Below are 26,947 nucleotides of genomic sequence, written 5' to 3'. Positions count from 1 at the left end.
TTCTATTTCTAGAACAGAGTGGCTTCTATTTCTAGAACAGAGTGGCTTCTATTTCTAGAACAGAGTGGCATCTAGTTCTAGAACAGAGTGGCTTCTATTTCTAGAACAGAGTGGCTTCTAGTTCTGGAACTCTTGGCTTAGTCAAGCAGTAGCATATGACATAAGCCAGAGCCACTCTTCTGCTCAAGTGGTTTTGGCATAAATGGCTCCTACTCAAGTGGTTTTGGCCATGTATTCCAAAATTATTTTATTGTAGTTCATAATTCCATGTGTTCCAATTCCCTGATGTCATTTCGTACACGTGCCTTTTGGATTTTAATTTGGCTTGCAGCTATCCAAATATATAATGATAAAATAAGCATTTCAAAAGAGGATGTCTCTGGAAACTGTTTTTTTCATGTACCATGTGTTTCAACTGCTGTTCAAATAGCTGTTTGTGAGGGAAATGTATTGTTTGTTTTATAAATCATAGTTATTTTTTATTTTAATTCAAATATCTTTGTAAATGACCATAACTTGGAAGGCTGTGCTTTGAATACAACTAATTAGAGAAAGTAGTATTTTATTGAACAGACCCATTGAGTTTTTTGCCTTTGCTAAAAAAATGTATTAAAGTAATATGAAAACTGGTTTGTGTATGGCATTCTTTACTGGGATAGTATAACCGTGACATTTCAGGGGTAGAAGTTTTAAGAATTCCTGATTTTCTTACTTCAGAAAATAATGAAAGTGAAAGGCGACTACATTTCACACACTTTCTCACAGTCGTTTTGAGATTTCAGATCTGAAATGTCTTACATCTGAAAATATGATCAGATACATTCCTTATACTACTGTGATGAAAATGACCCAGAATCACTTTAGTTTAATCCCCATTTTCCACATTTGGACAGGGTAATCTAAATAATTGATGTCAGTCTGCCGAGGGTGTAGAGGGTCTACACCATAAGTTAATGGTTATAGGAGGAAGGTATATAGTGTGTGCAGTTAAGCTTGGAATGTTTTGAGTGCAGGGAAGCGATCACGTGGCAGGCATTGATAAGGGGAGAGACATGGATTAGTGGTGAAGGGGGTCGAGGTCATGTTAATGAGGGAGAAAGAAAAGTTTATGGCCGTATTACTTCGTTTCCTGCCTAGCGGTGAAGATACAATGTTTGTACAGATGTGTAGGAGGAGACTCAGCCTTGGAGAATGGGTTAAATACGAGTGTTTGTGTGGAAATGTTTTTGTCTAATGCAGCTGTATTGATCCTGTGGGAAGAATAAACTTGGTTTAAGCTTACATAGTGTCCGTAGAGTTTTTACTCTGAGAATTAGAACCTAACAGTAGTAATGGGACTAGAACCCAGTTAATATAGAGAGCTAGTTCTACCTACTGTAGTTGAATTAGAAGCTAACAGTAGTAATGGGACTAGAACCCAGTTAATATAGAGAGCTAGTTCTACCTACTGTAGTTGAATTAGAACCGAACAGTAGTAATGGGACTAGAACCCAGTTAATATAGAGCTAGTTCTACCTACTGTAGTTGAATTAGAAGCTAACAGTAGTAATGGGACTAGAACCCAGTTAATATAGAGCTAGTTCTACCTACTGTAGTTGAATTAGAAGCTAACAGTAGTAATGGGACTAGAACCCAGTTAATATAGAGAGCTAGTTCTACCTACTGTAGTTGAATTAGAACCTAACAGTAGTAATGGGACTAGAACCCAGTTAATATAGAGAGCTAGTTCTACCTACTGTAGTTGAATTAGAACCTAACAGTAGTAATGGGACTAGAACCCAGTTAATATAGAGAGCTAGTTCTACCTACTGTAGTTGAATTAGAACCTAACAGTACTAATGGGACTAGAACCCAGTTAATATAGAGAGCTAGTTCTACCTACTGTAGTTGACTGTTGGTCACTCTGGATAAGGGTGTCTATTAAATGACTAAGATGTCATGTGGATTCTGCCACTGATTGGAAATGGAAAACAGAGTGGCGTCTAGTCCTAGTTAATCTCTTGGAGTGGAGGAGGAATAATGGACCCTAAATACTCCCAATGGAATAGGCAGGAAGCAGCCTAGTCTTCAGTGAGCACTGGAGTACAGTTAGAGCTGACGTACGGAAGGGTCTGCCGACGTCAGGTGGTGTCTCTTTTGGGCTGTACGATTTTAACAGAAGGGGCAGTGAGATAGAGGTTAGAGGCATGTCAGTAACCAAAAGGTTGTTCGTTTCAAATCCCAGCGCTGACGAGCATAATCTACCGGGTGAACTGGGTTGATGTGTTTGAATGTATATAACATGTATTTGACCCAGGTCGGCAGGCTTGATGGTGGACATTGCAGTCCATCCAATTATCGTGAATGACTGGCTGTTATTAAAAGACTTGGAACGTGTGATGTAGTTCATTACGTGACTTGTCTCATGTTAATGTGTGTGTGTGGTTCACTGGCATGGCATGACGGCAGGCGGTCAGTTTGGAGAATCTGGAAGCACTTGATGAATCAGAAAGGGAGGAGGGAGTGGTTTTTTCTTGTCGTCCATTTCATCATTCTCTTCATTTTGTCTTTGCGTAGGTTAGCAGAGCGTGGTGTACCACTCCAGTAGTTATATGAGAGGATGGCCCTTGACCTTTTAACAGCAGCACATAGACTACTACTTGACCTTTCAAGAGCAGCTCACTGACTACAGCTACTGACCCGTAGAGACGAGCGTACAAGAAGTGAAAAGTCAACACGCTCTTTCACATCATCTCTCTGTCTCTCATCTCCCTCTCCTGTGTTTGAGTAGAGAAACCCAATATGGCAGCATAATGCACGTTGTCCATCCAAAGAACTCTGCCCTGCTGCTTTTCTGAGGAGTGGCTGGGAGATGAGAGGTTTATACCAGCAGAGGAAGGGGCCAGGCCAGGATAGGGCTGGGAGATGAGAGGTTTATACCAGGAGAGGAAGGGGCCAGGCCTGGATAGGGCTGGGAGATGAGAGGTTTATACCAGGAGAGGAAGGGGCTAGGCCAGGATAGGGCTGGGAGATGAGAGGTTTATACCAGAAGAGGAAGGGGCTAGGCCAGGATAGGGCTGGGAGATGAGAGGTTTATACCAGGAGAGGAAGGGGCTAGGCCAGGATAGGGCTGGGAGATGAGAGGTTTATACCAGGAGAGGAAGGGGCCAGGATAGGGCTGGGAGTTGAGAGGTTTATACCAGGAGAGGAAGGGGCCAGGATAGGGCTGGGAGTTGAGAGGTTTATACCAGGAGAGGAAGGGGCCAGGATAGGGCTGGGAACCAACTAGAGCTAGAGAGAAGAATGGAATGAAATTGATTCAATGAAACACAAGTCAGTTTGTTTGACCCTGTCAGTAGACCATGACTGTCTTTTTTCTGTTTGATGAATATTTGATTAGTTTGTGCCATGGGAGAACATACTGTAATTGTGTTATATTATGTACTCTGGTGAATTCAAGATCTGTCTCACCCCTCTAATGGGTTTGATGGCTGTATTTTGTTTTATTATACCACAGTCCGTCCGTGTCAAAGACTAGTAACCTTATTGTATCAATCAATTATTTTTCTCATTCTATGAAAGAGAAAAACGGAATATTTGGAAATCCGTCAAAATCTAACAAAAGGCCAAGAACCTCTTTTTAGCTCAACTGAAGAGTTCCAAATTACTTTGGCCTCCTCGAAGAAAGAAAAAAAATACGAAATTATCCCTTTTTCCAGCCAAGTTTATTCCCTAGCATTTCTCTGAAAATGTCGCAGTGCAGCTGAAATGCTGTACAGATGGCAAGCGGGCGGTCATTGGCAGAAGGTGTCCCTTAATCCCTTAAAGTCTCTCTCTATAGCTACAGCTTGCTTTACACATCAGTGTTTGGTTTGGTGTAAAGCTTCTCAATTTTTCCAAATGTTTTTCCTATCTAAAATATTCAGTATTTCTTTTTTTATCTACTACTAACTTCTCTGTTATTCTCTGAAAGTCACATTATGTCTTGAGCATGGGAAAATGATCACCACCACACAAGAAAAGGTTGACATACATGTAAGTATACATTTGTTATTCACACCCTTTGTCTTTTTCTACATTTTGTTGTGTTACAGCCTGAATAAGAAAATTGATTAAATTGAGATATTTTGTCACTGGCCTACACACAACACCCCATAATGTAAAAGTGGAACAATTTTTTTCAGCATTTTTACAAATTAATTAAAAATGAAAAGCTGAAATGTCTTGATTCAATAAGTATTCAACCCTTTTGTTATGGCAAGCCTAAATAAGTTCAGGTGTAAAATGTTGCTTAATAAGTCACATAAGAAGTTGCATGGACTGTGTGCAACAATAATTTTTCACATGATTTCTGTACCCCACACATACAATTATCAGTACGGTCCCCCAGTCGAGCAGTGCATTTCAAACACAGATTCAATTACAAAGACCAGGGACGTTTTCCATTGCCTCGCAAAGAAGGGCTACTATAGGTAGATGTGTAAAAATAGAAAAAGCAGACATTGAATATCCCTTTGAGCATGGTGAAGTTATTAATTACACTTTGGATGGTGTATCAATACACCCAGTCACTACAAAGATACAGGCGTCCTTCCTAACTCAGTTGCCGGAGAGGAAGGAAACCGCTCAGGGATTTCACCATGAGGCCAATGGTGACTTGAAAAGTTACAGCGTTTAATGGCTGTGATAGGAGAAAACTGAAGATGGATCAACAACATTGGGGGCTGGTTTGTTATCAACCTTTTGAAGGCACACTACAAATATATCCCAATTTGATGTCTTTGTACATTAATTACACTTCTAATTTATATACAGTGTGTATAAAACATAAAAGACACCTGCTCTTTCCATGACATAGACTGACCAGGTGAATCCAGGTGAAAGCTATGATCCCTTATTGATGTCACTTGTTAAGTCCACTTCAAATCAGTGTAGATGATTTTTAAGCCTTGAGACAATTGAGACCTGGATTGTGTATGTGTGCCATTCAGAGGGTGAATGGGCAAGACAAAATATTTATGTGCCTTTGAACAGGGTACGATAGTAGTTGCCAAGGCGCACCGGTTTGAGTGTGTCAAGAACTGCAACGCTGCTGGGCTTTTTACACTCAGTTTCCCATGAATCAAGAATGGTCCACCACCCAAAGAACATCCAGCCAACTTGACACAACTGTGTGAAGCATTGGAGTCAACATGGGCCAGCATCCCTGTAGAACGCTTTCATCATCTTGTAGAGTCCATTCCCCGATGAATTCAGGCTGTTCTGAAGGCAAAAGGGGGTGGGGGATGCAACTCAATATTCGGGTCCTAACGTTTTGTATACTCAGTGTACACAGCTATTGTGGAGCATTTAGAAATGCATTATTTCCCTGTCTGAAGTCGGGTCTCGTTTTTAAATCGCACTGGGGCTGATCTGTAATACAGTACCAAGACAATATCCAGGAGTCTCACAGGAATCTCTGCTACTTTTTACTTTCATAGGTGTGAAGTTTGAGAATTCAAATATCACATTTCAAACCTATGTCAAAGTTCTCCTGTTTCTTGATCTCTGTAAGTAGTGAAGATATTTTAGAGTATCAGTTACTGTGAAAAAATATATATCATTTTTGGTCTGGTATGTATGAATAATCAATTTAATAAATGTGATATATCAATGATAACCATAATCCACCAGAGATTATTATTTGTTGGACCCAATTTTGGTTCATCTCAAGTTTAATCAAACGTGTAAATAAACTTTGCTTTCTGATGAAACTGATATTTAGCAACAGTTTCAACACCAACTTAATCTTTAGAATTAATAACAACAGAAGTGCCAAAATAGGATATAATATCCTGAAGAAGTTTCGGTGCAATTTGACAAGAATATTTCACTGACACATAATATTCTGCAACAGATGGTATATTAATTGCAAAAACAATAGCACAGCCGAAATGATGAAAACATTCAAACATGTGTAAAAGTGTAGAGAAAATACTAGATTGCTGTAAAGTATCCCAACAGTTCACTTCTAACCTCCGGCTGCAACACTTCCAGTTTTCATTTCACTGTAGCTCCTCTCCCCTAACCAACCAAACCACCACTGGGACCACCATGGTCCTCTCTGATCTCACCCGGCTGAGTTCTGGCTCACGTCACCAGGCTATGGCTTTCCTCAGGACTGGGCTGTTGTGAGGCCGGCTGAATGTAGGTGTGACCAGACCCAGAATACTCCTACAGGTGAATGGGTACCTCCTCTGGTCCTCCTGTCCTCTTCCTGTCAGTGTCTCTCTTTTTACCCCCCTGGACCGTGTGGCACACCCTACTGCTACCTTTCGAACTGACTGCTTGCCCTCTGAAGAGCTGCGCCCGATGCTGGCACAGCCCCACCTTACTGAGCAGGATAAAGACATCCCCCCTGAAGGCCTTGGTGAAGATGGCGTACAGGAAGGGGTTGGCACAGGAGTTGAGAGGGTAGAAGAGCACCAGGAGGATCTTAGAGTTGGACACGGTGATAAGCGGCCGGTCCACAACGGCAGACATGGCGTAAAACGAGATGGGCGCCATACACATGAAGTCAGTGAAGATGAGGATGGCCATGCGTTTAGCAATGTTGGTGTCTTTAGACCCTGAGCAGTAGTAAGGGTTGTGCACGGCGCAGTAGATCTTCATGTAACAGGTACAGATCACCAGGAATGCCAGGATGTTTAGGATCAAGACTGAGACAATGTAGACCTGGGCCATGGTGGACTGGGTATCCATGGGCAGGCAGATACTGACCTGATAGATAAAGATCAAATAAATCACCAAATCAATCAATAAATACATAAAGAAAGAAAATAAAGATTTTGGGGGGGATGGATCCTTGAATCAACCAATCAATTAATCAATACTGACCTTCTGGTAGTTGCTAACCCCCACTAGGGGGAGCATCGCTAGGAGGAGGCAGAACAACCATCCAGCCAGCATCACAGCAGTGGCGTGGGGCAGACGCAACTTCCTGTCCAGCCTCATGGCGAACGTTATTGCGTACCACCTCTCTAGCGTGATCACCGTCAGCGTATACACCGACAGCTCGCTGGCAAACACCGTGAAGAACCCCGCCAACCCGCAGCCCGGCCCCGTCTGCCAGTCGATGGCGTGGTTGTAGTACTCCGCCTGGGTGTGAAGGTCCACTGAGGCGATGAGGAGGAGATATATCCCCATGCAGAGGTCAGCGAAGGCCAGGTGACACATGAGGAAGCGTGAGACGGAGAGCTTGTAGTGGGAGGTGAGGAGGACCAGTAGCACCACCATGTTACCTACTACAGCCAGCAGAGACACAAACCACACAGACACACGCAGGAAGCTGAAGCCCATGATGTCCTCGCACGGGTTGAACTCGTCGGGTGCAGGGGCGCAGGTCACCTCCTCGCCCTCCTCACAGACCACGTAGTCGTAGCGATTGTCAAAGTCCTGGCTGGTGTCCTCCTGCGGGTTCTGTAAGATGAGATAAGACAAGACATATTGTATTGTCTTATCTCAAGTGCACAACGGCAGGACATGGTATCAAAGAAACTTAAAAATATATATATTTTATTTTTCATTCCTTTCCACTCCACATACAAACAACTTACAGACGCACACTATAGCTACATCTCATCTGCCCAGACCCGCATGCTCACACTCCCGTCCCCAGTGTCTACCTTCTCACACTCCCGTCCCCAGTGTCTACCTGCTCACACTCCCGTCCCCAGTGTCTACCTGGTCACACTCCCGTCCCCAGTGTCTACCTGGTCACACTCCCGTCCCCAGTGTCTACCTGGTCACACTCCCGTCCCCAGTGTCTACATGGTCACACTCCCGTCCCCAGTGTCTACATGGTCACAGTCCCGTCCCCAGTGTCTACCTGGTCACACTCCCGTCCCCAGTGTCTACCTGGTCACACTCCCGTCCCCAGTGTCTACCTGGTCACACTCCCGTCCCCAGTGTCTACCTGGTCACACTCCCGTCCCCAGTGTCTACATGGTCACACTCCCGTCCCCAGTGTCTACCTGATCACACTCCCGTCCCCAGTGTCTACATGCTCACACTCCCGTCCCCAGTGTCTACCTGCTCACACTCCCGTCCCCAGTGTCTACCTGGTCACACTCCCGTCCCCAGTGTCTACCTGGTCACACTCCCGTCCCCAGTGTCTACCTGGTCACACTCCCGTCCCCAGTGTCTACATGGTCACACTCCCGTCCCCAGTGTCTACCTGATCACACTTCCGTCCCCAGTGTCTACATGCTCACACTCCCGTCCCCAGTGTCTACCTGCTCACACTCCCGTCCCCAGTGTCTACCTGGTCACACTCCCGTCCCCAGTGTCTACCTGGTCACACTCCCGTCCCCAGTGTCTACCTGGTCACACTCCCGTCCCCAGTGTCTACCTGGTCACACTCCCGTCCCCAGTGCCTACCTGCTCACACTCCCGTCCCCAGTGTCTACCTGGTCACACTCCCGTCCCCAGTGTCTACCTGGTCACACTCCCATCCCTAGTGTCTGGTCACACTCCCATCCCTAGTGCCTGGTCACACTCCCATCCCTAGTGCCTGGTCACACTCCCATCCCTAGTGCCTGGTCACACTCCCATCCCTAGTGCCTGGTCACACTCCCATCCCTAGTGTCTGGTCACACTCCCATCCCTAGTGCCTGGTCACACTCCCATCCCTAGTGTCTGGTCACACTCCCATCCCTAGTGCCTGGTCACACTCCCATCCCTAGTGCCTGGTCACACTCCCATCCCTAGTGCCTGGTCACACTCCCATCCCTAGTGCCTGGTCACACTCCCATCCCTAGTGTCTGGTCACACTCCCATCCCTAGTGCCTGGTCACACTCCCATCCCTAGTGCCTGGTCACACTCCCATCCCTAGTGCCTGGTCACACTCCCATCCCTAGTGCCTGGTCACACTCCCATCCCTAGTGCCTGGTCACACTCCCATCCCTAGTGCCTGGTCACACCTCCATCCCTAGTGTCTGGTCACACTCCCATCCCTAGTGCCTGGTCACACTCCCATCCCTAGTGCCTGGTCACACCTCCATCCCTAGTGTCTGGTCACACTCCCATCCCTAGTGCCTGGTCACACTCCCATCCCTAGTGCCTGGTCACACTCCCATCCCTAGTGCCTGGTCACACTCCCATCCCTAGTGCCTGGTCACACCTCCATCCCTAGTGCCTGGTCACACTCCCATCCCTAGTGCCTGGTCACACTCCCATCCCTAGTGCCTGGTCACACTCCCATCCCTAGTGTCTGGTCACACTCCCATCCCTAGTGCCTGGTCACACTCCCATCCCTAGTGCCTGGTCACACTCCCATACCTAGTGCCTGGTCACACTCCCATCCCTAGTGCCTGGTCACACTCCCATCCCTAGTGCCTGGTCACACCTCCATCCCTAGTGCCTGGTCACACTCCCATCCCTAGTGCCTGCATTATTGTTTGCCATTTGGCCTTAAATTGGGTTAATGATGGCGGATTGATTGCTTTCCAAGTTTTTAAGTATACGTATCTCACTACGTCCCCATATGCCATGTCTTGACATTTGCAGACAGACAGAATAAAAGTTTATATTGTAATACTTCTGACAGACAACTTTCTAGCTCCACCCACAACTTCCAGCCCCTATAGCATTCCCAGAAAGCATGGATCACACTAGTTTTACACTTACGATTTATTTTTATTTTGTCTCTTGTATAATATATTCTAAACATTAGTTTATACTAGATTAAGCGTACATTTTCCTTAACTGTAATATGGTTACATATGCTCCAACTGTCTGTCCATCTTGTGCCAACATAAGTTTTTTTTTAAGTCTTGGTTCCAATAGTTAATATATGTTTCTAAGAGATTGTCAGTTGGATATGCTCTCTGCAAGGTTTTGTATGTCTTCCCTGTCATATGAACATCCTTTTCTGACTCAAATATGATTCCCTCAAGGTCGCTCTGATGTCCAAAAGATTTCACATGGAAATGTAGTGATGTGTAACTGTTAAGTATTAAAGATACTAATGATATCAATACTAGCAACCCTCCGGTTTCCGGCCCACTCCCCACCAGATTTTCCCCAGTCAGTGCTGGGATTCAAACAGGTGATCCTCTCTTACCTTCAGCGTCTCCCCGAAGCCCACGTCATCGTCCGGCTGCCCACCGAAGTAGGCGTGGTAGTTGAGGCTGCTGTGGAAGTCTCTCCAGGGGTCTCCCTGGGTATCTTTGAACACACCATCTCTGAAGCCCCCCTCACTGGACTGCTGGTCAGCTGTGTCTGCAGTGGGGTCTCCCTGGGTATCTTTGAACACACCATCTCTGAAGCCCCCCTCACTGGACTGCTGGTCAGCTGTGTCTGCAGTGGGGTCTCCCTGGGTATCTATGAACACACCATCTCTGAAGCCCCCCTCACTGGACTGCTGGTCAGCTGTGTCTGCAGTGGGGTCAACTTGGGGATCTTTGAACACACCATCTCTGAAGCCCTCCTCACTGGACTGCTGGTCAGCTGTGTCTGCAGTGGGGTCTCCCTGGGTATCTTTGAACACACCATCTCTGAAGCCCCCCTCACTGGACTGCTGGTCAGCTGTGTCTGCAGTGGGGTCTCCCTGGGTATCTTTGAACACACCATCTCTGAAGCCCCCCTCACTGGACTGCTGGTCAGCTGTGTCTGCAGTGGGGTCTCCCTGGGTATCTTTGAACACACCATCTCTGAAGCCCCCCTCACTGGACTGCTGGTCAGCTGTGTCTGCAGTGGGGTCTCCCTGGAGGGATGGGACTGTGAGACGACCTACGGACCTCTTCTGCTGCTGGTCGTAGAATGCTGTCAGGTTACAGATGATGTACTCCAGGTATCTGCAATATCCAGGCCGGGTTACTGAAAAAGCCTTTTGTGACACGCGTGACTTTGACGAAGGGCTATCTGAATACAGTTTGATTGAGATCAAATTTGATTGATAGATTAATGTGTTTTTGTGAGCAATAATTATTGTAAGAGAAAGAATCAGTTGAGTATGTGACAGACATTGTAAGTTGCAACATTAAATGGTGAATGTCGGTAAGTTCAAGTTGAGTGAAAACAAATAAATGCAAAATACCTCTTCATACACTCCTGGGTCCGGCAATCATATTAATTATATACTCAGTTAAATAAGAAAACCGTATGAATATTTTGAGAGGGTCATTAGTCTTGCTCAGACGTTGGTCTTCCTACAATAACAGTGTTGACTGACAGTAATTACAGCTGCATAATAAAAAAGTATAGGTAAACGCGTCGAGTTGAATTCACGCCAACATCCACACTGAAGAAGTACAGCTGTGCCATCCAACACCCATTAATCATACTGTAACTGTATTCAATGCACAATGCAGTGCAGTACCAGGTTTGGTAAGCCTACAATACACACTACAGTACAGTACCAGGGTTGGTAAGGCTACAATACACAATACAGTACAGTACCAGGGTTGGTCAGTCTACAATACACACTACAGTACAGTACCAGGTTTGGTAAGCCTACAATACACACTACAGTACAGTACCAGGTTTGGTAAGCCTACAATGCACAATACAGTACAGTACCAGGATTGGTCAGCCTACAATGCACACTACAGTACAGTACCAGGTTTGGTAAGCCTACAATGCACAATACAGTAAAGTACCAGGTTTGGTAAGCCTACAATGCACAATACAGTAAAGTACCAGGATTGGTCAGCCTACAATGCACAATACACTACAGTACCAGGGTTGGTCAGCCTACAATACACACTACAGTACAGTACCAGGGTTGGTAAGGCTACAATACACACTACAGTACAGTACCAGGGTTGGTAATGCTTCAATACACACTACAGTACAGTACCAGGGTTGGTAAGCCTACAATACACACTACAGTACAGTACCAGGTTTGGTAAGCCTACAATGCACAATACACCACAGTACCAGGATTGGTCAGCCTACAATACACACTACAGTACAGTACCAGGGTTGGTAAGGATACAATACACACTGCAGTACAGTACCAGGGTTGGTCAGCCTACAATACACACTACAGTACAGTACCAGGGTTGGTAAGGCTACAATACACACTACAGTACAGTACCAGGGTTGGTAATGCTTCAATACACACTACAGTACAGTACCAGGGTTGGTAAGCCTACAATACACACTGCAGTACAGTACCAGGGCTGGTAAGCCTACAATACACACTACAGTACAGTACCAGGGTTGATCAGCCTACAATACACACTACAGTACTGTACCAGGGTTGGTAAGGCTACAATACACACTACAGTACAGTACCAGGGTTGGTCAGCCTACAATACACACTACAGTACAGTACCAGGGTTGGTAAGGCTACAATACACACTACAGTACAGTACCAGGGTTGGTAAGGCTTTAATACACACTACAGTACAGTACCAGGGTTGGTAAGCCTACAATACACACTACAGTACAGTACCAGGGTTGGTAAGCCTACAATACACACTACAGTGCAGTACCAGGTTTGGTAAATCTACAATACACACTACAGTACAGTACCAGGGTTGGTAAGCCTACAATACACACTACAGTGCAGTACCAGGGTTGGTAAGGCTACTTCACTCTATAATTTGCTTTTCATTTACCAAACCATCATCATCATCAGGTTTATGGGTCTACAGTTTAAGGATCCAAGTGTTATTTATTTACAAACTCCTAGACAGAATAACAAATTACCATGTGTTAACCACACAAACAGCAACTCAACAAAAACATCACCAAACACAAGTTGCAAGCCTTTCTAGCCTGGTCCCAGATCTGTTCGTGCTGTATAGTCAATTTATATGGTTGTTGTCATGTTTGGAATGACAATGACCATAGTTGTTGGCAAGAAAGCACAAACAGGTCTGGGACCAGGCGAAGGCTTTTCACATCTCCCATATAAACGAACTCACGTAGAATTAGGAATTAGAATGGACATGAACCTTTTTATGACGGTATAAAAAGATCAGCCATTTTGGTAAGAGAGTTGGTCACTCAGTGCTGTGATAAGATATTGTGTAAAACAATGAATTTGAAGATGATCTGCACAGTAAGTTTATTAGCTAGCTAGCTAGCCAGTTTTACTGCAATGATTCCGTGCATTTTCAAATTAACTGCCAATATGACAACATTCCATACAAACAATGCAGTCGAGCCACAGACGACAGGACTTAGACAAGTTGTAAATGCAACAAGTACTGATCTTGTATCATATAATAACACTTCTCAAGAAAACTCAAATGTAGACATTTATGGTCTGTTAACATAATATGTAAAAACTATATCGTTTATAAAGGTTAAATACAAATGTTCTGTATGAATACCCTCTAAAATAGATTATATGGATTATAAATATATTCTAGACTAAAATATAAAAAATGTATAATCCATATAATATATTTTAGAGGTTATTCAAATAAAACTGTATTTGTTATATGCGCCGAATACAACAGAGAAATGCTTACTTTATTTACACAGAACATTTGTATACTTTGTATAGCTTTAATTCAAAAAGCCTCTAAAATGTATGACATAACCTCTCTAGTAATTGAATAGAATCTCTATTCTAACTCACCCTCGTTTCTTCTTGAGGTTCTTGAAGCCGCAGCAGTGAGAGGGGTAGGTGAGGTCAGCGGTGGTCAGGTGTTTGAAGGTTTTGATTGGCGGAAGCTTCTTGAGGTTCCAGGCGCTGCGGGCCATCAGCACCCTGAGAGACTCCAGCCCTGCCGTGGGGAGGGACGACACGGCCGTCAGGGACACGTCACTGTTAGGGAAGACAGACATGACAGCTGGAGGTTACTGAGGGCTCTTAAAGGGAGTCTTGACTAGAGGTCGACCGATTATGATTTTTCAACGCCGATACCGATACCGACTATTGGAGGACCAAAAATGTCACCTTTATTTAACCAGGTAGAAAAAAAGCCGATACAGATTAATCGGCCGATTTTTATATATATATATATATTTGTAATAATGACAATTACAACAATACTGAATGAACACTTTTATTTTAACTTAATATAATACATTATAAAATCAATTTAGTCTCAAATAAATAATGAAACCATTTATTTAAATAATGCAGAAACACAGTGTTGGAGAAGAAAGTAAAAGTGCAATAAAGCTCACGTTTAATCAGTTCCTTGCTCAGAACATGAGAACATGAAAGCTGGTGGTTCCTTTTAACATGAGTCTTCAATATTCCCAAGAAGTTTTAGGTTGTAGTTATTATAGGAATTATAGGACTATTTCTCTCTATACCATTTGTATTTCATATACCTTTGACTATTGGATGTTCTCATAGGCACTATAGTATTGCCAGCTTAATCTCGGGAGTTGATAGGCTTGAAGTCATAAACAGCGCAATGCTTGAAGCACAGCGAAGAGCTGCTGGCAAATGCAGGAAAGTGCTGTTTGAATGAATGCTTACGAGCCTGCTGGTGCATACCACTGCTCATTCAGACTGCTCTATCAAATCATAGACTTAATTATAATAAACACACAGAAATACGAGCCTTTGGTCATTAATATGGTCAAATCCGGAAACTATCATTTCGAAAACATAACGTTTATTCTTTCAGTAAAATACGGAACCGTTACGTATTTTATCTAACGGGTGGCATCCCTAAGTCTAAATATTGTACAACCTTCAATGTTATGTCATAATTATGTACAATTCTGGCAAATTAATTACGGTCTTTGTTAGGAAGAAATGGTTTTCACACAGTTCGCAATGGGCCAGGCGGCCCAAACTGCTGTATATACCCTGACTCTGCTTGCACAGAACGCAAGAGAAGTGACACAATTTCCCTAGTTAAAAGAAATTCATGTTAGCAGGCAATATTAACTAAATATGCAGGTTTAAAAATATATACTTGTCTATTGATTTTAAGAAAGGCGTTGATGTTTATGGTTAGGTACATTGGTGCAACGACAGTGCTTTTTTCGCGAATGCGCTTGTTAAATCATCCCCCGTTTGTTGAAGTAGGCTGTGATTTGATGACAAATTAACAGGTACCGCATCCAATATATGCAACGCAGGACAAGCTAGATAAACGAGTAACATCATCAACCATGTGTAGTTAACTGTGTAGTTTAATAACCTGCCCAGGGACTGCGGTTGAAAATTAGCCGGCTGGCTAAAACCGGCACTTTTACTGAAACGTTGATTAATGTGCACTGTCCCTGTAAAAATAAAAATAAACTCAATAAATAAATAAATAAACTCAACTAGTGATTATGTTAAGATTGATTGTTTTTTATAAGATACGTTTAATGCTAGCTAGCAACTTACCTTGGCTCCTTGCTGCACTCGCGTAACAGGTAGTCAGCCTGCCACGCAGTCTCCTCGTGGAGTGCAATGTAATCGGCCATAACCGGCGTCCAAAAATGACGATTACCGATTGTTATGAAAACTTGAAATCGGCCCTAATTAAATCGGCCATTCCGATTAATCGGTCAACCTCTACTCCTGACATGCAGGGTTCATAGAGAGTTAATAAGAGGTCATAACAGTTCACAATAGTTCATACACAGAGGACAAGTTCATACAGAGTTCATTAACAATAAAAAACAGTTCACACCACTGCCAGGAAATGGAGACGACAGCTGGAGGTCACACAGGGCCATAGAGCTTATATAGCTGGGGTCACACATATTTGGTTCCCTCTAACATGCGAGTGTGTGTGTGTGTCACGTGTGTGTGTCACATGTGTGTGTCAGTGTGGGTGCTTGTGTGCCAGTGTGTGTGTGTGTGTGTCGGTGTATGTGTCGGTGTGTGTGTGTGCGTGAGTCAGTTTGTGTCTGTCAGTTTGTGTGTGTCAATGTGTGTGTGTGTGTGTGTACGTGCGTGCGTGCGTAGAAGTGCTTGAATGGTATTCGGAATCATAGGCCAAGATGGTTCATAAACTTCACTAAAGCAGATTACGCCTAGTGACAGACACACACACACACACACACACACACACACACACACACACACACACACACACACACACACACACACAGATTACGCCTAGTGACAGACACACACACACACACACACACACACACACACACACACACACACACACACACACACACACACACACACACACACACACACACACACACACACACACACACACACACACACACACACACACACACACACACACACACACAGATTACGCCTAGTGCTAGTTTCTGTTTGCCCTGTTTATGACAGCAACACCTCCTCACCGTCTAGTTCTTTTTATATGCATGGCTACATGTTTTGCCTATCCTCCAAATCTGGGATAAACATTTTTGACAAATGCTTATTTATTCAGTTGTTAGACTAGTGACATTTCTGAAATGGAATGCAAAATACCAAACCTACATCTGGTTCCCGCAATAGAGTGTCCACCACTCTTCCATCGTCTTTAACTAATTAAACATGCTGTTTTTCATTGTCCACCGTCGCCATGACAAAGACAGAATCTCACTGGGATATTCACAACTACGTTACATCCATTTCTCTTCACAGCATCCTGTGTGATTACCACTACATACAGTGCATTCAGAAAGTATTCAGACCTCTTGACTTTTTCCACATTTTGTTACTTTACAGCCTTATTCTAAAACGGATTAAATAGTTTTTTCCCCCTCATCAATCTACACACAATACCCCATAATGACGTCACAATACCCAATAATGAAACTGAAATATCACATTTACGTAGTCAGTACTTTGTTGAAGCACCTTTGGCAGCGTTTACAGCCTTGAGTCTTCTTGGATATGAAGCTACAAGCTTGGCATACATGTATTTGGGGAGTTTCTCACATTCTCTGCAGATCCTCTCAAGCTCTGTCAGTTTGGATGGGGAGCGTCGCTGCACAGCTATTTTCAGGTCTCTCCAGAGATGTTCGATCGGGTTCAAGTCTGGGGTTCGGCTGGGCACCTCAAGGACATTCAGAGACTTGTCCCTAAGCCACTCCTGTGTTGTTTTGGCTGTGTGCTTAGTGTGTGCTTTCCAAATCATGTCCAATCAATTGAATTTACCACAGGTGGACTCCAATCAAGTTGTAGAAACATCTCAAGGATGATCCATGGAAACAGGATGCACCTGAGCTCAATTTCGAGTCTCATAGCAAAGGGTCTGAAGACTTATGTAAATAAGGTATTCATGTTTATTTGTAATACATTTGCAAAAATTTTGAAAAACCTGTTTTTGCTTTGTAATTATGGGGTATTGAGTGATGGTATTTTTGTATTCATTTAATCGATTTTAGAATAAGACTAACGTGGGTGAGGGACAAAACATGAACAAGATGTTTCCTCTTCTAGCATACTAGTTAAATGACTTAATAAGATTAAAATAAAAGATAAGCCAAACAATGCATTAAATAAATCATCAGACTCACACACACACACACACACACACACACACACACACACACACACACACACACACACACACACACACACACACACACACACACACACACACACACACACACACACACACACACACACACACACACACACACACACACACTGGAGAATAACAGTGTGGGTCGAAGACTGGCCGATTGTCAATCAGAGATGTTTAAGCCATGACCTCATGTGGTTGACCTCACCACTCAGCCAGGACTAGGACATGGGCCCTGCTCCAATATTTATAGAATAGAAATATTCACCCATACTTCCTTTCTTAAGTAAACATAGAGATAAGTGATTGGATGGGTATAATTATTACTTTCACCAATCCAGGTCAGTGATTATGTCATGGAAGGAAGGAAGGGAAGAAGGATTTCTGAAGTACTTGAAACAAGGCCTTAGTCCTGAGAGGGCTATGTAGTCCACCATTCTCCCCGACATGCAACCATCTCAGAGGCAGAAAAAGGATGGCGATCCTGCTGCTGCTGCCTGCCAGTCAGCCACATCCCAACTTCCCACGCAGTTGCACTTGTTTATCCTAGCTAGGAAAAATACAGAATAACAATCAAGCATTTTGTCAAAAGTGATGACAGTTTGGAAACTGGAGTTAGGCTTTCTCCCTACTACATTGACGTTGGTTTGCTGTATGATAAAGTTACTCACAAACATCTTTGATACAGATGTTTTTAGCAACTTCTGGGGTAGCTATTGCAGTTTTGATAGCGCAGTAAAAATGCAGTAACTGCAGTCGACTGTGGTATTTTGGATGCAGTAATTGCAGAATAACTGCAGTGTACTGCATTTGATCTGCTGTTATCCTGCACTGTAACTGCAGTTACACTGCAACATTTCTGCAGTAAAGAAAATAGGTATTTTGGACCCAGTATTTGCAGCATACTGCTGTTAAACTGCACTCTAACTACAATCATACTACAGTGTACTGCAATCTGACTGCAGTATGCTGCAAATACTGCGTCCAGAATTCCAGAAACTGCAATCATGGGGTCTCCCGAGTGGCGCCAGCGGTCTAAGGCACTGCATCACAGTGCTTGAGTCATCACTAAAGACCTAGGTTCGATCCCGGGCTGTATCACAACCGGCCGTGATCCGGAGTCCCATAGGGCGGCACAAAATTGGCCCAATGTCGTCCCGGTTTGGGGAGGGTTTGGCCTGGGGGGCTTTACTTGGCTCATCGCGCTCTAGCGACTTCTTATCGCGGGCCAGGCGCCTGCAGGCTGACCTTGGTCGTCAGTTGAACAGTGCTTCCTAGATAAAGAACTAAACAAGCTAGCCAGCTACCTAACCCTGTCGCCCCAAGTTAGCGTTATAAGCATGGCTAGTGTGCCTTGACCGGACCGGGTCGGAGCAAATACGAAAACTGGTTATTTATTAATTAGGGATATGACAGCTAGCTAGATAGTTAGCTAGCTAACTATAGCGACTGAAACAGATTGTCGTTTTGCTATGTTTTGGGGTGTTACGTCCGTTGTTAGAAGGAGACCAAGGTGCAGCGTGGTAGGCGTACATTATACTTTTATTTTAAATGACACTAAAAAACAACAAAATGCAAAACGAACGTAAAGCTATATGCAGTGCAGAAAGCAACTACACACAAACAAAATCCCACAACTGAAGGTGGGAAAAAGGGCTGCCTAAGTATTATCCCCAATCAGAGACAACGATAGACAGCTGCCTCTGATTGCGAACCATACCCGGCCAACAAAGAAATATACAAACTAGAATGCCCACCCAAATCACACCCTGACCTAACCAAATAGAGAAATAAAAAGGCTCTCTAAGGTCAGGGCGTGACATGGGGGAAGAACATTGTTGTGACATACGAAATACAAGTGATACTGTAATCAATGTGTAATACCTACGTAAATTAATGAAAGTGTTCAATTATGATGTGCAGTCATATTCAGGTCCTGATTGGTCAACAAGCTTATTTGACGCACCAAATAGTGTTATTTGAAGTGTATCTTTTTTGACATGCAAAGACCCAAACGGTGTTCCATAGGAGTGGTCTGAGTGGCGAAGGGATACACTGAAAATTAGCTGTTATTGGCAGAGAGGTTTGGGACTCGCTTTGTTATTGGTGTATTAACAAATTTACCATCACCAGGCAGGCCAAAACTCCATCCCACCAAAACACGCTGAAATTTCAGGCAGTCTTTTCTAACAGCTCTTACACTAAAAGGGCATTAAACTACCAACAAGACATTAAAAACAGTCTTATGCTTCACGGAGTTGTGGCAGAACGACAGCATTATCAACATACAGCTGGCTGGTTATACGCGGTATCGGCAGGATAGAACAGCGGCGTCTGGTAAGACAAGGGGTGGCGGACTATGGATATATGTAAACAACAGCTGGTCCACGATATCTAAGGAAGTCTCAAGGTTTTGCTCGGCTGAGGTAGAGTATCTCATGATAAGCTGTAGACCATACTATCTACCTACAGAGTTTTCATCTGTATTTTTCGGAGCTGTCTACATACCACCACAGACTGATGCTGGCACTAAGACCGCACTCAATGAGCTGTATTCCGCCATAAGCAAACAGGAAAACGATCATCCAGAGGCGGCGCTCCTAGTGGCGGGGACTTTAATGCAGGGAAACTTAAATTGGCCTTACCGAATTTCTATCAGCATGTTAAATGTACAACCAGAGGGAAAAAAACTCCGGACCACCTCTACACCACACACAGAGATGCATACAAAGCTCTCCCTCCATGTGGCAAATCTGACAATAATTCTATCCTCCTGATTCCTGCTTACAAGCAAAAATTAAAGCAGGAAGCACCAGTGACTCGGTCAAAAAAGAAGTGGTCAACTGAAGCAGATGCTAAGCTACAGGACTGTTTTGCTAGCACAGACTGGAATATGTTCCGGGATTCTTCCTACGGCATTGAGGAGTACACCACATCAGTCATTGGCTTCATCAATAAGTGCATCGATGACGTCGTCCCCACAGTGACTGTACACACATATCCCAACCAGAAGCCATAGATTACAGGCAACATCCACACTGAGCTAAAGGCTAGAGCTGCTGCTTTCAAGGAGCAGGACTTGAACCCGGAAGTAAAAAAGAAATCCCGCTATGCCTGCCGACGACCCATCAAACAGTCAAAGTTTCAATACAGGACTAAGATCGAATCGTACTACACCGGCTCTGATGCTCGTTGGATGTGGCAGGGATTGCAAACCATTATACACTACAAAGCGAAGCACAGCCGAGAGCTGCCCAGTGACACGAGCCTACCAGATGAGCTAAACTTATTCTATGTTCGCTTCGAGGCAAATAACACTGAAACATGCATGAGAGCACCAGCTGTTCCGGAAGACTGTGTGAGCATGCTCTTGTGAGTAAGATATTTATACAGATCAACATTCACAAGGCCGTAGGGCCAGATAGATTAACAGGCCGTGTACTGCGAGCATGTGCTGACCAACTGGAAAGTGTCTTCACTGACATTTTCAACCTCTCCCTGTCCGAGTCTGTAATACCAACATGTTTTAAGCAGACCACCATTGTCCCTGTCCCAAGATCACTGAGGTAACCTGCCTAAATGACTACCGACCCGCAGCACTAACGTCTGTAGCCATTAAGTGCTTTCGAAGGCTGGTCATGGCCCACATCAACACCATTATCCCAGAAACCATAGACCCACTCCAATTTGCATACCACCCCAACAGATCCAAAGATGATGCAATCTCTATTGCACTCCACACTGCCCTTTCCCACCTGGACAAAAGGAACTCCTATGTGAGAATGCTATTCATTAACTACAGCTCAGTGTTCAACACCATAGTAACCTCAAGCTCATCAATAAACTAAGGACCCTGGGACTAAACACCTCCCTCTGCAACTGGATCCTAGACTTCCTGACGGGCCATCCCCAGGTGGTAAGGGTAGGTAACAACACATCCGCCACGCTGATCCTCAACACAGGGGCCCCTCAGGGGTGTGTGCTCAGTCCCCTCCTGTACTCCCTGTTCACCCATGACTGCACGGTCAGGCTGACTCCAACACCATCATTAAGTTTGCCAATGACAAAACAGTGGTAGGCCTGATCACCGACAACGACTAGACAGCCTATAGGGCGGTGGTCAGAGACCTGGCCGTGTGGTGCCAGGACAACAACCTATCCCTCAACGTGATCAAGACAAAGGAAATTATTGTGGACTACGGAAAAGGAGGACCGAGCACACTCCCATTCTCATCGATGGGGCTGTATTGGAGCAGGTTGAGAGCTTCAAGTTCCTTGGTGTCTACATCACCAATAAACTAACATGGTCCAAGCACACCAAGACAGTCGTGAAGAGGTCACAACAAAACCTATTCCCCCTCAGAAGACTGAAAAGATTTGGCATGGGTCCTCAAATCCAGTTGCACCATCGAGAGCATCCTGACTGGTTGCATCACTGCCTGGTATGGCAACTGCTCGGCCTTCGACTGCAAGGCACTACAGATGGCAGTGTGTACGGCCCAGTACATCACTGGGGCCAAGCTTCCTGTCATCCAGGACCTCTATACCAGGCGGTGTCAGAGGAAGGCCCTAAAAATTGTCAAAGACTCCAGCCACCCTAGTCGTAGACTGTTCTCTCTGCTACCGCACGGCAAGCGGTACCGGAGCGCCAAGTCTAGGTCCAAGAGGCTTCTAAACAGCTTCTTCCCCCAAGCCATAGGACTCCTGAACATCTAATCAAATGGCTACCCAGACTATTTGCATTGCCCCCCCCCCCTTTTACGCCACTGCTACTCTGTTATTATCTATGCATAGTCACTTTATTAATAACTCCACCTACATGTACATATTAACTCAATTATTCTATTTTGTATTTCTAAACTGCATTGTTGGTTAGGGATAAGTAAGCATTTCACTGTAAGGTCTACCTGTTGTACCTGTTGTATTCGGCGCATGTGACTAATACAATTTAATTTGATTATCATCATTTTCACAATATTATTCCAAACTCATAGTGTGGAAATATATATAAAACACAGGTAAAATCACATTTTTGACTGCACTGGGCCTTTAAGCTGATCTATCGTGTTTCTCACAGACATGTTTCTCTTCCTCCGTATTTATGAATAGGAAAATGGAGAGGGGCAAAAAAATCTAACTTAACCATTAATTATTCATGGCAGTTAGGAAATTACATTGTAAATCAGGAAATTCATGTTTTTTATTTATTTTTTACTAATTTAGATATTGACTAATAATAATCTGATAATATTATACTCCAATATAAACTTTTTCTGTAAAAGTTCAAAACATAAACCACATATCATTGTATAACTCTCTTGATTAATCCAACATTATTGGATCTTGATTCCTTTAAAAGAAAATGAAAAATGGTTTACATTTAAAACTGTAACATTGGATACAGTTGAAGTTGGAAGTTTACATACACTTAGGTTGGAGTCAATATGACTTCCCTGATTAAAAAAATAAAAAATAAACTGGTTAAATAAAGGAAAGGTACTACCCTAGTTAAGTAAAGGAAAGGTACTACCCTGGTTAAATAAAGGAAAGGTACTACCCTGGTTAAATAAAGGAAAGGTACTACCCTGGTTAAATAAAGGAAAGGTACTACCCTGGTTAAATAAAGGAAAGGTACTACCCTGGTTAAGTAAAGGAAAGGTACTACCCTGGTTAAATAAAGGAAAGGTACTACCCTGGTTAAATAAAGGAAAGGTACTACCCTGGTTAAATAAAGGAAAGGTACTACCCTGGTTAAATAAAGGAAAGGTACTACCCTGGTTAAATAAAGGAAAGGTACTACCCTGGTTAAATAAAGGAAAGGTACTACCCTGGTTAAGTAAAGGAAAGGTACTACCCTGGTTAAGTAAAGGAAAGGTACTACCCTGGTTAAATAAAGGAAAGGTACTACCCTGGTTAAATAAAGGAAAGGTACTACCCTGGTTAAATAAAGGAAAGGTACTACCCTGGTTAAATAAAGGAAAGGTACTACCCTGGTTAAATAAAAAAGAATGGGATTTCCTCGGTTAAATAAAGGACTAACTAATACTCACAGAAGCATTGGGCCACTGACAGTGCCTGAAAACATCCTTTCATCCATCCTGGTCAGACGCCTGTTTCTATGGAGGTACCTGGAGAGAGAGAGAGAGAACACACACACACACACACACACACACACACACACACACACACACACACACACACACACACACACACACACACACACACACACACACACACACACACACACACACACACACACACAAGCAGACACGCACGTGCAAGAATGTAACCGACACACTTCAATCACTGTAATCATCCTGATAGCTCAAAAACAGCTCATATTTTCACGGCTTTCTGAAGCAACACTGACTTCGGATGGATCAGATCTTATCCTGAGTGTTTTAAATTAGCCATCGGAGAAGGTACTTCAGAAACATATTGTAGAATCCCTACATGATAATAAACGTGTGGGGGGAGTGTTTATCTTGGTATTACAGACCCAGGGATAAACTCACACACAGACATCTATACACACAGCGGCACACAAACGCGCTCACACACACACACACTCCAGGATCAGTTCTCTCTCTGAGCGCGCTCCTGCCAACACAAACAGCAGTGTGGTAAGACTGACTAAAGTGAATGCCCATTGGTTTAAAAGACATATTAATGTTTCATATCCTGACTGGAAAGGGGACAGAGAGGTGACCAAAAGGAAGAGGGGAGTTGAAATTGTGACACAGAAAGCGGTGCTTGGTTTTATCCCCATTTCAGAGCTTTGTGATTTCCGCATTTAATGAGAAGTGCTCTACATGTAAAATAATGTATTATTAAAACTAAATTCAATAAAAATCCAGGTCAGTGGATGAATTTAAATTCACATTTAAAAACGAGACCCTATATAGTGTTTTTCTCCCTTGGTAAATAGTAGTCTGAGTATCAGTCTCTTTAGCTAACATTACACTCCTTAGCTAGGCAAGTTGTTGTATTTTCAGGCTTAAAACTAAGACATTCTGTGGTTGGAATTGCAGTATGTATTTAGTTTGGGAATTTAACCTTAAACTAGCGACTTTTGTCAGACTGGTTTCCTCTGGACTAACAAAAAAAATGGTTGCTTAGCAGCTGGATACCAACTGTTCTGTGGAGAGAGAAAAAGTGATAGAGTTCCAATATTTGCATAATCGTTGTGCTTGGAGGATAGCTGTGAGGGTGATCAAATCAGGATCATATCCACTGTTCTCCTCGAGCTCATTAATGATAGACTGTTAATATTTGAAGGTAGCAGAAAGGACAGTATCTTTGGCACAGGAGTACATGGAGTGGATTATCTAAAGCACAGGTGTCAAACTTATTCCACAGAAGGCTGAGTGTCTGCGGGTGTCTCCTCCCTTGTACTTGGTTGATGAATTAAGGTCACTAATTAATAATTGAAACAAAAAAACAAAAAAACCTGCAGACACTAGGCCCTCCGTGGAATGTGTTTGACACCCCTGTTCTAAAGAGACTGGTACCCAGGCTAGGGAAATATAGGTCATTTGATGCTTTGACTTCCTGAAATCACCCTCCTAAAATATCCTATTTATCCCATGAGAACTAGAGCTTCCTAATCAAGGCTGGGGTTAATCTCTCTCTAAGCACGTCTGAGAGAACTAGTTCAGATGTAGCCGTGATCTGAGAGAACTAGTTCAGGTGTAGCATTGATCTGAGGGTACTAGTTCAGATGTAGCATTGATCTGAGAGAACTAGTTCAGATGTAGCATTGATCTGAGAGAACTAGTTCAGATGTAGCATTGATCTGAGAGAACTAGTTCAGATGTAGGATTGAACTGAGAGAACTAGTTCAGATGTAGCATTGATCTGAGAGAACTAGTTCAGATGTAGCCGTGATCTGAGAGAACTAGTTCAGATGTACCCGTGATCTGAGAGAACTAGTTCAGATGTAGCCGTGATCTGAGAGAACTAGTTCAGATGTAGCCGTGATCTGAGAGAACTAGTTCAGATGTACCCGTGATCTGAGAGAACTAGTTCAGATGTACCCGTGATCTGAGAGAACTAGTTCAGATGTAGCATTGATCTGAGAGAACTAGTTCAGATGTAGCCGTGATCTGAGAGAACTAGTTCAGATGTAGCAGTGATCTGAGAGAACTAGTTCAGATATAGCCGTGATCTGAGAGAACTAGTTCAGATGTACCCGTGATCTGAGAGAACTAGTTCAGATGTAGCCGTGATCTGAGAGAACTAGTTCAGGTGTAGCATTGATCTGAGAGAACTAGTTCAGATGTAGCCGTGATCTGAGAGAACTAGTTCAGATGTAGCAGTGATCTGAGAGAACTAGTTCAGATATAGCCGTGATCTGAGAGAACTAGTTCAGATGTACCCGTGATCTGAGAGAACTAGTTCAGATGTAGCCGTGATCTGAGAGAACTAGTTCAGGTGTAGCCGTGATCTGAGAGAACTAGTTCAGATGTAGCAGTGATCTGAGAGAACTAGTTCAGATGTAGCAGTGATCTGAGAGAACTAGTTCAGATGTAGCAGTGATCTGAGAGAACTAGTTCAGATGTAGCCGTGATCTGAGAGAACTAGTTCAGATGTAGCCGTGATCTGAGAGAACTAGTTCAGGTGTAGCCGTGATCTGAGAGAACTAGTTCAGATGTAGCCGTGATCTGAGAGAACTAGTTCAGATGTAGCCGTGATCTGAGAGAACTAGTTCAGATGTAGCCGTGATCTGAGAGAACTAGTTCAGGTGTAGCATTGATCTGAGGGTACTAGTTCAGATGTAGCCGTGATCTGAGAGAACTAGTTCAGATGTACCCGTGATCTGAGAGAACTAGTTCAGATGTAGCCATGATCTGAGAGAACTAGTTCAGATGTAGCCGTGATCTGAGAGAACTAGTTCAGGTGTAGCATTGATCTGAGGGTACTAGTTCAGATGTAGCCGTGATCTGAGAGAACTAGTTCAGGTGTAGCATTGATCTGAGGGTACTAGTTCAGATGTAGCCGTGATCTGAGAGAACTAGTTCAGGTGTAGCATTGATCTGAGGGTACTAGTTCAGATGTAGCCGTGATCTGAGAGAACTAGTTCAGATGTACCCGTGATCTGAGAGAACTAGTTCAGATGTAGCCATGATCTGAGAGAACTAGTTCAGATGTAGCATTGATCTGAGAGAACTAGTTCAGATGTAGCCGTGATCTGAGAGAACTAGTTCAGATGTAGCAGTGATCTGAGAGAACTAGTTCAGATGTAGCCGTGATCTGAGAGAACTAGTTCAGATGTACCCGTGATCTGAGAGAACTAGTTCAGATGTAGCCGTGATCTGAGAGAACTAGTTCAGGTGTAGCCGTGATCTGAGAGAACTAGTTCAGATGTAGCAGTGATCTGAGAGAACTAGTTCAGGTGTAGCCGTGATCTGAGAGAACTAGTTCAGATGTAGCAGTGATCTGAGAGAACTAGTTCAGATGTAGCCGTGATCTGAGAGAACTAGTTCAGATGTAGCAGTGATCTGAGAGAACTAGTTCAGATGTAGCCGTGATCTGAGAGAACTAGTTCAGATGTAGCCGTGATCTGAGAGAACTA

The 26,947-nt window shown here is 43.6% G+C and overlaps 1 protein-coding gene across 1 annotated transcript in view; it reads right to left on the bottom strand.

Annotated features, from left to right (window-relative positions):
• Positions 1-4,327: 4,327 nt before the first annotated feature.
• LOC139582554 (thyrotropin receptor-like) overlaps positions 4,328-26,947 on the bottom strand; it is a 58,547-nt gene continuing 35,927 nt past the window's right edge. The window contains exons 8-12 of the mRNA XM_071412648.1: positions 23,424-23,501; positions 13,557-13,745; positions 10,083-10,815; positions 6,856-7,437; positions 4,328-6,738 (exon numbers count right to left, since the gene is read on the bottom strand). Of these exons, the coding sequence (XP_071268749.1) occupies positions 6,193-6,738; positions 6,856-7,437; positions 10,083-10,815; positions 13,557-13,745; positions 23,424-23,501 (2,128 nt within the window). The 3' untranslated portion in view covers positions 4,328-6,192. The remainder of the gene's footprint in view (positions 6,739-6,855; positions 7,438-10,082; positions 10,816-13,556; positions 13,746-23,423; positions 23,502-26,947) is intronic.

Source organism: Salvelinus alpinus, chromosome 8, assembly GCF_045679555.1.
Source record: "Salvelinus alpinus chromosome 8, SLU_Salpinus.1, whole genome shotgun sequence".
NCBI classification, from domain to species: domain Eukaryota; kingdom Metazoa; phylum Chordata; class Actinopteri; order Salmoniformes; family Salmonidae; genus Salvelinus; species Salvelinus alpinus.
The sequence above is the reverse complement of the archived record's forward strand: the minus strand, read 5'-3'. Positions and strand labels throughout refer to the sequence as shown.